The sequence below is a fragment of the Epinephelus lanceolatus genome, chromosome 9, assembly GCF_041903045.1.
Source record: "Epinephelus lanceolatus isolate andai-2023 chromosome 9, ASM4190304v1, whole genome shotgun sequence".
Lineage (NCBI taxonomy): Eukaryota > Metazoa > Chordata > Actinopteri > Perciformes > Serranidae > Epinephelus > Epinephelus lanceolatus.
The window spans coordinates 20,104,684-20,117,838 of NC_135742.1; the positions used below are offsets into that span (position 1 = coordinate 20,104,684).

General features: G+C 37.2%; 1 protein-coding gene across 1 annotated transcript; it reads left to right on the forward strand.

Moving 5' to 3' along the window:
• The first annotated feature begins 492 nt into the window (after positions 1-492).
• On the forward strand, positions 493-13,031 carry mier3b (mesoderm induction early response 1, family member 3 b). Its single transcript, XM_033620155.2, has 13 exons — positions 493-518; positions 1,350-1,374; positions 1,646-1,791; positions 2,352-2,474; positions 2,951-3,074; positions 5,246-5,319; positions 5,453-5,525; positions 5,664-5,812; positions 6,037-6,118; positions 8,173-8,267; positions 8,385-8,512; positions 8,651-8,805; positions 9,914-13,031. The coding sequence occupies exons 1-13, from the start codon at positions 510-512 to the stop codon at positions 10,387-10,389; spliced, it is 1,659 nt and encodes a 552-aa protein (XP_033476046.1). The 5' UTR covers positions 493-509; the 3' UTR covers positions 10,390-13,031.
• Positions 13,032-13,155: the final 124 nt, after the last annotated feature.

A 13,155-nucleotide genomic window follows, 5' to 3' on the forward strand; every position in this document is an offset into this window, starting at 1 on the left:
ATGATAACTAGGCCTAATAAAAAAAATGTAGACAACATAGTGCTCAAATTATCCTAAGCCACAACTGAAAACATAACTATTCCCATTTCAAAGCATTATGACCACAATTATATGCTCTTATTTGAACATGTACTGACAAAATGCCATAAAACAAAGCTTATTAATTGCCATAACTGTGATAAACAGTACAGAGCCGGGCAGTAAATCAGCTGGGATGTACCGAGAACATTCCAGCAATGTTATAGTAAAATGTCATTGTGTGAGTTAATAACAGGCTCAGCGCCATGTTACTGAATCGTGTTGTTAATGTACTGCCGATTTTATTTCTACATTTATTTTTCGTGTATTTTCGTACAGTAGATTTACCGTGTATAAATGATTGCCGTTAGTCTGATCAGTGGTTGGTTTGAACGGCGTCACGACTAGAACGGTCACCTGGATCTCTGATTGGCTCAGAGCGCTGATCCGGGTACTGCGCTAGAACGAGCCCATTAGCTAAAGGTACCAATATGGCGGAGGTAAGAGGGAAAACAGGGGAGAAGCAATCGATCTTAAATCGATATTTTTAAAATTTGTGTCCTGTATTTTTCATTTCTACGCTATCGATTGAGAAAAGGGTAGTTTTTTCCTGCCGTGTAGCGTGTTTCGTGTCATAATTGAGGTGTTAATTCGTCTAAAATATGCTTGAATGTCTGGACTGATCCTTCACTACAAGGCCGCTGCGCCTCGCTCGCTCAGCTGCTTTGGTGTAGCGGCTGTGTAAATTGATACGTAAATTTACGTTAGCTTGCTGGTTAAAGGAAATAACAGCTTATATCGCTTTTGTTATGAATGGAAATGTATTTCCTCTGTTTAGGCTAAATTACCGGCACATATACTGTTAATATAATCCATCTCTGTCGATTGCAGTGCCGAGCAAACGAAATTAGTGTTTACATTTTTCGATGCATAACGTTAACAGAAGCTGTGGGGTTAGCTTGCTGGCTAGCTAACTGTTACAGAAGCCGACACTGCGTAAATCGTACTGTCCTCTCCAGATATTCCTCTGTTTTTACTTCGACGACACTCACGAAAGGGATCATTTCAATTCCGGTGTTTAAAGGTTCATTTTGCTCTCAGTTGTGCTCAGTGTTTAGCGTTCACCGCGGCTAACGTTACATTAGCCACCTATTCCAGGTAACGTTAGCGGCAAATGCAGCTTTCTTGCCAAAGTATTTACGGTGGTGATAATACAGGTCATAAAAGGCATGTTTCTCTTATTCCGCTTGATTTCATGTTTGAGTTTAAAGTGTTGGCATAAAAATTAAACCTGTTTCAAGTCATTTATGCTCTGGCTTTATGTTTTGCAGGCTTCCCTAGGGAGTTCAAGTCCAGGTAAGAAAACCTCTGCTGTAGATTATCATGTACTTAATTAAGTGTGTCTTTATTTTAATGCCACTATTTTGCATAACACAGATGTCAAGACTAAATTACATGTTATTATATTTTCTGTCAGAGCTAATGGCTTGGAAATGGACTTTTTTTTTTTTGCTTTTTTGCAACATGATAACTGTAGAAAATTATCTTAACAAGTGTGTATCTTCAATTTTCAGTGTAAAAATCTTATTTGTGTTAAGATTTTTTTCTTTCTTTTTTTCTTGCTCAGTTGGCTCTTTATCGTCAGAGGACCATGACTTTGACCCAACAGCAGAAATGTTAGTTCATGAGTATGATGACGAGAGGACCCTGGAGGAGGAAGAATCTCTGGAAGGAGGAAGAAATTTCAGCTCAGAAATTGCAGACCTTGAAAAGGTAAAGTAATAAATGCACAAAAATTGCCGTTACACAGGATATACATGAAAATGTGACATTCTGGGATTTGAAAGTGCATTTACAATTTAAAGATTTGTATGTATTATTAATGTGGAAACCAGAGTGTGCGTCGTCTTATTGCAGTAGGACTGTAAGTACTGACCCCGTCATGTCACTGGGAAAACGTGTGGTATTAAAAGGCAGTGAAAATTGCTTGTGCGACCTTTGATTTGATTTAGAGCTGCAAATGGCACAATTAATAAAGGTCAACTTGGTTTTTAGTACGCATGCATTCAGTTATGCTCATTTGTAAATTGTCTCTTGGTGACACTGAATTTAAATGCATTATTGCTTAAGTCATTTACTAAGTAATTGGCTATAAACTTAAGTTGGCTGTTACAATCAAAGAACAAACAAAGATGTAAATCACCTATTCAGTGGAATGTGAATTGTTTTTCAGTCAAAAACCTTTTAATGCCATTTGAGTAATACATTGAAAATGCTTGATAACGTAGATCATGAGTTGCTAATTTTGCATCACCTCTTGTGTTTTTTAACAGGAGGGGAACATGCCTTTGGAAGAGCTGTTGGCCATCTATCGCTATGAGGCCTCAGCAGGCTCCAGTATAGACAGCTCATCTGGAGACCTGACTGATGAGCTGCCCGATATGACTCTGGACAAGGTAAATAATTACTGTAACGTAGTGAACAGATAGATACAGGAAAAATAATTAGATGTAAATGTATTTATTTTCAATATGAACCGGAGGGTCGCAGGTTCAAGTCCCCGTCCGGACCAAATATGGAGCGTGAACTGGTAGCTGGAGAGGTGCCAGTTCACCTCCAGGGCACTGCTGAGGTGCCCTTGAGCAAGGCACTGAACCCCCCAACCACTTGGGGCGCCTGTCATGGGCAGCCCCCTCACTTTGACATCTCTCCATTTAATGCATGTATAGGTTCTGTTTGTGCATGTGTGTGTATTTCGGGCCTGTGTGTATATGTATATGACAGCGGAATGAAAAGATTGAATTTCCCCCTCAGGGATTAATAAAGTATATAAAATTAAATTAAAAATTAAAAAAAAAAAAAAAAGATATTTTGTTGATCGTCCTTGGACTGCCCCAGTTTACAACTGACATTATTCTTTCTTTCTTTCTAGGAGGAAATAGCTAAAGACCTTCTGTCTGGGGACTATGAGGAGGAGACCCAGTCCTCAGCTGATGATCTGACCCCTTCAGTCACCTCCCATGAGGCTACTGATTTCTTCCCAAGAACACTTCGATGTAAGTGGCACATGCTTTAAAAGCACATCTTGCCTGTAGCTTTGCACGATTAAAGCTTGTCATGTTATACAATACAATGCCGTGCTGCCAAATTCAATACATTTTGGCTGAAACAGATATTTGAAATATTTAATCAATAGTAAATTAATTTACGCCAGTTGTTTTCTTAATATTTTCTTAATCCATCATGGTCTATTAAATGTTTAGTAGACCCTATTTTGTGACCTTTCCCTTCACAGTTTCCTAAAGCCCATGATGACATCATCTGATGTCTTGGTTTGTGTGATCAATAGTCCAAATCAAAGAGATAACTGGTTTGCTTTCACAAGAGACAAATAAAAGCAGCAAATCCTTACAAATCAGAAGCTACAACTAGTAAATATTTGTAGGGATCGGCCAATGTAAATATTAAATCTTTTTTGATTTTAAGCAAAACACTGGATCAGACAGGTATTCTGAATGTTACCAGGGTTTGCTGCTCCAAAGTACAACATAGCGCACTGTGTTCCAGCTGCAAACTAGCATCTAGATCAGGGGTAGGCAACCTGTGGCTCCGGAGCCACATGTGGCTCTTTAGCCCCTGTCCAGTGGCTCCATGAGCCTTTGAGAAAAGAATTCTATGGAAATTCATTTTATGAATCCAAATGTTGCTGAACCTTGATAGCAGTGGCTGTTTAGTTATGGATGCCAAATCCAAAAACGTAAATCGATTAAAATAGAGAATGTAGTAGTGCGTGGGCAGATTTGTTTGCTCTCACTGCCAGCTCTGCAAAATTTAAGTACCAAATAATCATAAATAGTGCTCTGCACAGTGTCCACCTTGTGGTAAAACATATTAACAAATGCTTATTTAGACCATAAGTATACGCTAATTTAGACTTAATAGGCTATTTACCTTGATTATAAGGCTCAAACATGTTTTGCGGCTCCCCACAGATTTTTTCAAATTATTCTTGGTCAAAAATGGCTCTTTTAATGGCAAAGGTTTAATGGCCTGCTTTATGTAAACAGACCACGCAAATATCAGCTGTTTGCTTAAGATCAGATTGGAGACGTAACCACTTAAAAGATGAGTGAGTAGCCTACTCGCTATCTACTACTTTGTACCGTTACTTTTTGAAACCGAAAACACACGTGTCATATTGTGATATTTATTGGAAATGACAATATAGCCAACAGTCGTTTAGCTCATCCAAAACGTTCAGCTCCCTGGTGATGTCCCTTCAGCCAGCCTCTACCTTATTTAGGTTTTTACAGTAAAATAAAAAGGTATAGGAAAGATAATTCCTCAACCTAATTTAATAAATTATCCGTTCCTCATCCATTGTGGCACTCTCAAATCAAGCGACAGATATAAATAGGAACAGAGGTCTGACAAAAGTTCAGTTCACAACAGCAACACTGCCTCACCTGGCATTATTCAGGACACCTCTTAAGACAGATTTAAATCCAAAATGTTGTCATATTGGTGCAGTTTTAATTTTCTTGCGATGTCTCCTCTTGTAACTCCAGAACACATGAACTTTGTTGTGAACAAACCGTGCATTTGCTGCTCTGCCCCTTCCATCTCCTGAAATTTGATGATCTTCTTGTTGCCGATACCTTTAGTCTCTTTAATAAACATAATATTACAGTGCTGACATTGTCATATTGCTTATTGTTAATGCATACATGTTGGATTCAGCGCCATGATGCTGTCAGCACAGGTTGCCAACTTAGGCTACTTTTTAATTTGCCATAATGTGTTATAATGAATCAGCCAGTTTGCATGAAATCAAGCTGGTTTAAGCTTGTATAACTGGAATTTTTTTGAAAAATGACTTCAACATAATCAGTTATTTAAATGATTATTGATTTTTTTTTGTCAATTGACTAATTCTTTTAGCTCTATAAGACATTATATAAAGAATAAACTCTTAGGTAGTTTTTCCTAAATTTCTAAATTAAAGAAACATTTAAATATTTCAATCAACTTCGCATTTAGAACTATCTCAGCAATATTTACCATTTCCGAGCACCAGTTTGTGGTTAAAGAAATCTCCCCTACCTTCCTATTAGTACCAAATTGACACCAGGTTTGGCAGGTAAAGCATCAAGCCTTAGCTCACAGGGTATGCCAGTGAAAATCAACGCATGTTAATGTCTTTTTGTGTTGTTTATTTTATCATCAGCCAATGCTATCTCTGATGGTGATAAAGAGTCAGAGTGTGATGAAGATGGCCCAAGCCCAGAAGACTCCAGAAAGGTAAATGACACATTTTGGAGCACATTGAGAGCCATAGAAATAGTTAACTAACCTGTTTTAAGCTGAATCAACACAGGTTTGTTAAACATGCTAAACATGATCTGTTTTGTCTTTGGTTTTAATCTTATTCTAGGAAATAATGGTGGGAACACAGTACCAAGCAGAGGTTCCTTCTGGCCTCTGTCACTACAAAGATGGGGAGAAAGGTGACTGCTGCTTTTTTTCTGTTCAGCATGTGTGCCTGACGTGTTCTTTGATGTGATAGCTTACAGTGTTGCTATCCATACAATGAAGATAATGTGCAGACGGTGACTAATTTTACCTTTACATACTATCTTATGCAGTTTATGAAGATGAAGACGAGTTATTATGGAGCCCAGGTACTTTGCCAGAAAACAAGGTTAGATCCTTCCTGTGTGACGTGTTGTCGCGGACAACAGATGAAAAGACAGGATGTGACAAACCATGGATGCATGTTCGAGACAATGAGCAGGTCAGTCACATCTTTATTTATCAATCCTTTCATGTTGTAACACAGTGATGAGCATGTTATTAGTAATGTATGCATGTTTAAACAATGTACATACATTTTCAGTGTCTTTCATTTGTCACATCCTGAAGCTATTGTGCTTGGAATACTTAAAATAATTTGTTTATATGGTACATTGATTCGTTGGCCAATATTCCAGCCTTGACCACTCCACTCTTTCCACATAGGCTTTGTATGAGCTTGTCAAGTGCAACTATAACACTCGCGAAGCACTAGAGAGACACTGCAACCGTGTAAAGTCCTCGAAAGGTAAGAACAGGAAACCATTTCTTGCTACATCCATGCAGAAGCTGTGATTTGTGACATTAGGCAAAGGACATTGGTACATCAGTAGCAAATAATATATTGTGGGCTCACAGCACTGTCAGAAAGACTTTGCAGTCAATTTGCTCTTTCTGTCTAACTTAACTTTTAGGATTTCTGGTTTGGCACAGCATATAATTGAGGAGACTGCCAAGATTGTCCTTTATTATTCTGGTTGTAGATTTGTGTCGCCAGCCGGATTATCTTTTAATCACAGAGTAAAACATACTCAGGGATGCTATAGCATTTAAATAGTTCCTAGCAACCCGTGAGCATTGGTTGAAATGTTTTGCAGACAAAGAATAAAGTAGAAGTAGTAGAATAAAGACCTCCAAGAAGTAATAATCTGCTTTGTTACCAATTAGTTTGTCCGTCTTGTGAATGTGATATCTCAGGAATGCCTTGAGGGAATTTCTTTAATTTAGCACAAACGTCCACTTGGACTCAAAGATGAACTGATTAGAATTTGGTGGTCAAAGGTCACTGCGACCTCACAAAACATTTTTATGGCCATAGCTCAAGAATTCATTCGCTAATTGTGACTAAATATCTAATAGGATAAAAGGACGAAGTGATTATATTTTATATATTTATATTTTACTTCATGATGAACAGGAAGCATCCATGTTTTGCCAACATTTTTTATTAAATTCCATTGAAGTCCTCACTACATACGAGTCTGGACAGAAATGGATATAAACTTGGCTGATTAGTGGAGGCACCCAGTCATGAGGCAATAATTCTAGTCTCCAAAATCTATAGTTGCCTTCTGTTGGATCATGAATGTCCACAGTGAACATTAGGCCCATCCAGCTGTTCATTTGCAAGGTTTTTTTTGTTGGACAGGAGTAAGCAGATGCAACGTCAAATAACCTTTTGGATTAAAGTTTAAAAAAAAAAAAGCTTTTTTACTTGTCATAAAAGTAAAAGTCTTGTTAAAGCACACACTGAAGAAACATAGAATAATAATTAAATGTAAGTAAAATACATTTAAAAAGAAATATTAGTCAAATGTGGCTCTTAATTTGATGCCAATCCCATGTACATGTACTGATCTTTTCATTTCTGATTAATAAATGATTTCTATCCTTATTTTAATCAATCTAAAACTGGTTCATTGCAATTTGAACGCCGTCCCAACTGTAACATCAGAGTTTTTACTTCATTTTAAATATCCCACTCCATTAGGAACCACTATAAGCTCTCTCTTAACAGTCCCACAGTAACTCATGACTAACATTGCTTATTATTTGACACTTGTATTGACATGGTAAAAGGTTCCTCTGTCTCACCTCTGCAGACAAATGATTACTGCCTAACTGTTGGTGAATCATTCCCCAACATTTTCATTATTTGAAAAGGAGCACCATTTGTTTAAGTGTAAAAGAAAGCATAAACTCACTCATTAGCATGCAATGAGCTGCACTGATGCTCATGGTGATTTTATGTGGCAGTTAAAATCCATTCTGTACAGGAACGAACAGTATTAATAAACCCACATTGAGGTGAATGCCTGCACCCATTGTGCTGTGGATATACAGTGCCTTCAGCCCAAACTGAATGGCGTTTATTATATGTCCCTAATGTTCCTCAGGATGGAGCAAAAGTATAGAAACCATCTTTTAAAACCAACAAAAAACAATCCAATGACACAACATTGTTGCCTCGAATATGAGTTTAATTAACACATCACTTACAGTCTACAAAAAAACCCCACACACACACAGTATCACAAAAGTACTTTTTATTACAAGACTGTATGTAATTGCATTCCACAATATCCAGGGGATTGTATTTTTTGGTCACTGATCTTTAACCTTTGCATGTAAACCTTAATTTCTGATATTTGATCATTATTTATATCCAGTTGTCGTGTCGTGTTAATCTTTCTATCAGTTTAAGAGGGATGTAAGTTTCAGTCCTGTGTTTTGAATTTTCTTGGTCTACACTTTTGTTTTGTGCACCAAAAATGTATCAGTGTATATCTCCTTTTCTTTCAGAAAAATCACCTCCATGGTCAGAAGAGGAATGCAAGAACTTTGAGCATGCACTACAGATGTATGACAAGAATTTTCACCTCATACAGAAACATAAAGTGAGTCTTTATTCATGACCTTATGAGATTCCCCTTTTACACAAGCATGAAAAGGAACACATATAAAGCTGTGAAAAGCTAGCATCCCTTTATAATTACCGCATTGCCCCTTTTCAGGTCACAACACGAACAGTAGCTGAATGTGTGGCGTTTTACTACATGTGGAAGAAGTCGGAGCGCTTTGACTTCTTTGTGCAGCAGAATCGTTTTGGGAAGAAAAAGTACAGCAGCTATCCTGGTGTAACGTAAGTGGCAAAACAAGATTCTGTTTTCAGTCTTTTTGTGTTTTGCTTATGTTTATTACAGTGAACTCTGGAAATTAAAAAAAAAAGTTCACATAATTTTGAAGAGAATCTTAAAATGAAACATGACTCTGTATCCAGTGACCTGATGGACAGGCTGGTGGATGAAGCAGAAGGATTGGCAGTGGACAGTTCCTCCTCCGTGTGTTCAGGAGCAGGTGGAGGAGGAAGGCTGGAGACCACCACAGACCAACAGCTCAGCCTGCTGAACTCCATCACTGCCAGCGACCTCACAGGTTAGTCATGGTGTTTAGTTCTCCATAGTATACTATGACAATTTTTGTGACATACTTGAGAATGACATTTTTATGGCATACTACCCTGTGACTTTATTATTATGTATATATTTTATTATGTTGATCAATTCTGAACACACAACATTTATGCATGTCCGTCCATCCAGGGAGAGGGATCCCTCCCAAGTTGCTCTTCCTGAGGTTTCTCATATTTTTCTTCCTGTAAGAGGAATCTTACAAGTTTAGTGTAAGCTACATTGTGCGACAAGGATCTAATAAACTATAGTAAATATTATACTATGACGTCTTGATATTTTTAATGGCATACTATACTATGATGTTTTTATGACATATTTTAGGTCATACTATACTATGACGTTTTTATGACATTTTTTAATTCATACTATACTATGACGTTTTTATGATATTTTTTTTTAGCTCATACTATACTATGACGTTTGTGTGACATTTTTTTAGGTCATACTATACTATGACGTTTGTATGACATTTTTAAGGTCATACTATACTATGACGTTTTTATGACATTTTTAAGGTCATACTATACTATGATGTTTTTATGACATATTTTAGGTCATACTATACTATGACGTTTGTATGACATTTTTTAATTCATACTATACTATGACGTTTTTATGACATTTTTTTTAGCTCATACTATACCATGACGTTTGTGTGACATTTTTTAGGTCATACTATACTATGACGTTTGTATGACATTTTGTAGGTCATACTATACTATGACGTTTTTATGACATTTTTAAGGTCATACTATACTATGACGTTTTTATGACATTTTTTAATTCATACTATACTATGACGTTTTTATGACATTTTTTTTTAGCTCATACTATACTATGACGTTTTTTGACATTTTTTTTTAGCTCATACTATACTATGACGTTTGTGTGACATTTTTTAGGTCATACTATACTATGACGTTTGTATGACATTTTTTAGGTCATACTGTACTATGACTTTTCGTTTATTATTATTATGTCATGCTAATGTTTGCCCCCAGTGTGTATGTTTCTTGATCAAAGTCTATTACTGCTTTCAGTTGTTAATTGAGCTTCCTTTGTCTTTGCAGCTTTGAGTAACACTGTAGCCACAGTGTGCAACCCTGCAGAGGTTGGTTGCATGGACTCCTACAGTTTTCCACCATTGGAAAGTCTCCATCGTGGGTCCCTGAACCACGACGAATCCCTTGGGTTCCCTTCTAATGGCGCAGATCCCGACTGCCTCAACATGCTCGACGCTGGCTTCTACCACTCTGACCTGGGCCAGCTAGGAGGAGTGTGTGTCAACAAGGACTGCGAGCGGCCCTCCAAGAGACTCAAGATGGCCCTGCCTGACTCCTTTATCAATGACGTGTCTGTGGGTAACCTTGGAGTGGACTTCGAAGCGCGACGGACATCGACGCACCACCACCGAATCACCGGCGCCAAAATGGCAGTGTCTGTCACAGACTTTGGGAGTTTGGCTGGCAGCGGTGAGCCCAACGGGTTTCTGGGAGCACATGCACGGCACCACACACAGCACACTGCGGCACTTCAGTCAGAGTGATCTTCCTCATCTTCATCCCTTGTTCTTCCCTTTTGAGACCCCTTATCCCGCTTGTACATAAGACTGACCTCACTGGAGAATCTGATTTGTTTAAATTTTATTATATATATATATATATATCTATATATATGTATATGAATATACTTTTTTGTTTTCATTTTTTTGTGTAATATGACATCAGTGATGTCTATCATATAGAACTAAAATCTTGATTTCTCTCAAGAGTTTATATAGCCATTTATTTTATTCTCGTTTTGCGGTCTTGAGATGTGTAACGTCCATGTACAGTGGGGCCCAGAGGCTGCAGTAGGAGAGTTGTGTATCTTCCTCCCTCACATCTTCACACAACATCTTCACAGCTACAGTATGTTATCCTGCCATTCTTTTCAGCTGCCAAAATTGGCTCAGTTTTCTGCCTCTAGTGTCAGTATTTAGTTGCTTGTTTCTGTTGTTTGAAGTGGTACTTTTTTTTCCTTTTTTAAATTAGTGTTTGGTTTACAGGTACTTCTTAGTGACCAGGCTGGTGCAAATGGTTTTCTTTGGTCCCCAAATAAACCTGGCTAGATATTGTATGAAGAGCAACACTAGCATGGAGATTAGCTTTGAGAAACAGGAAGTGTGGTGGCTTCAGCTGCTAAGGCCTTCCAGTTTGGTTTTCTTTCTTATTTTATCCTGAAGCTTGTCTGCAGTTGGTCTGCTGGTTTACGTTTTCAACTGTTCAAAATGGCCAAACTGGAACGTGAGTGTTTGCTGCAGTTTATTTTTCTTTATCCAATGTAGTCAAACATTACAGTCCCCTTGATTAAAGTTTTTCCATCACATTTTTAATCAGCTGAAGAATACCTGTGCAGAGGAACATAATGGGAGTCACTTTGTTTTACAGTTGAAATCGAGGGTTTTTTATTTTGTCTGCTTCTTTCTCGGAAATCAGTCAGACCAACAAACCATAACAGCAATATTGCCATGCAAAGATATTGTTTAGGTAACGAGTCCTTTAAAGATAATCATCAGGCACTGTCAAGTGTGTATTTATTACATATACTTTTACCTTTGTGAGATTTTTTTTAATTCTTTCACTCATGCGACTCTGAGGCAGGTTTAGCTTTACGTGTCCTTTAGTTAGTAGTACAAATGTTAGAATGCGCTCCCAAATCAAGTAATGCCATTTTTAGACCACTTAGTGAGCTTGGGTAAACCTGCTAGCAGTATTATATCTTTATTTAAAGCCACTCAGATTTTGTATTCAACCTCTGCCTAACCTGTACGGACGAGAGAATGCCCTGTGCGACCTAGTCGACAGTTTCTTGGAGTCTCGTAGCAGAAATGGAGCTGTTGTCTCTTGACTGAAGTCTATAATTGTGAATTGTAAAATGTTTAGTGGGTCATCGTCAGTTGATTGGATGCAGTAGTAGTGTTTACTTAATTTATCTATGCATTGTGCTATGAATAATTAGTTTGTTTCAGGGGTACATCATGTTCGTCATGTCCATAGATCTAGTAATTCACCGTTATGTATGTACAGACAGGATTCATGCTTATAAACCATTATTAAGTTTGATCAAGTAATTAAGTTTTTCCAAGCCCAGCATCAGAGGAGATATTCACTTCTGCGTTTCATGTAAATAATTAGCAAATAGCCTTTAAAAAGTCTATTAACTGACCTCTTACACTTGTGAATCTATGTTGATACAAAGGTTTTAATTTGATTCCTTGTCAAAAGGCAATAATTTGTAGATATGTACAGATATTTTGGGTTTTGCATTTTACCAGTTGACTTGGTGTTTGAATTTTGTTTCTCTCTTTGGAAAGTCATGATCCCCAGGACACGGCTGAAACCACGCATGCCAGCTGTGTCTAATTTCTCAAGTGTACCACTGACAACGGCTTTACCTGAAGACGTATTGATATTACTCAATGTTGCAATTTTGCCTTCAAAACTTGCAGCCATGTGTAAAAGACGCTCATATTTCTTTCTTCAATTTTTTTCTTTCTTTTTTTTTCCATGTTGTCGTCTATATTTGTCTCGATGGTAAAGGGATGGCTGCTGCTCTAAGTATGTGGAGAGCTAGTTTATCTTTTAATGCAATGTGCATAATGCAGTAGGTCCTCCAAGCTCTTCTAGCTTTAGCAGTGCAGTGATATTTATTTCACCTGTGGTTTGTACAAAGACTCAGAAAAACTGTCAGAATGTAAAGGCCATTAAGTAGTAGAAGTAGGTTTTTCACCACCCTGTGAACTCTCGAAAATGTGATATTTTATTGATATCTCTGGTATGAGACTTGTGTGTGCAAGAAAGCACTAAACAAATTTATTTTATATTTTGTATTGTGTTTTGAAGTTTAAAAAGGAAAAAAAAAATTATAGCAGTTGTGGTTTTGAAAAAGAAAACTCAAGTCCTTTGATGAAAAACAAAAACACCTTTGTGAATAAAAACCTACAAAACTTAAAAATGTATATCCAGAAATATAGACAATCAAAAACTTCACTATGAGAAATGTTCAAGAAGCTATCTTTATTGTTTATAAGAATTGTACATAAACATTGAGTTGTTTTTTTTCTTTTGTTAAACATTATTTTGTATTTTCTGTTGTACTTTAATACCTTGTGTACAGATCCAGAAATAAAGCTCTGGAAAAGGTTCAGACATGATTTCACGTTCTTTATCGTTGAAATGTTGCATATTGATACAGAAAGATTGTGGTTTTAGTACAGAGTTAACATTACAAACTGAGAGAAAACACCTTCCTTCTTCCTCTATACTATGAC

Excerpts from the sequence above, each read along its gene's own strand:
- mier3b (XM_033620155.2), top strand. Across the intron at positions 8,513-8,650 it reads AGCAGCTATCCTGGTGTAAC|TGACCTGATGGACAGGCTGG; the intron begins GTAAGTGGCAAA and ends CTCTGTATCCAG. Across the intron at positions 8,806-9,913 it reads CACTGCCAGCGACCTCACAG|CTTTGAGTAACACTGTAGCC; the intron begins GTTAGTCATGGT and ends TTGTCTTTGCAG.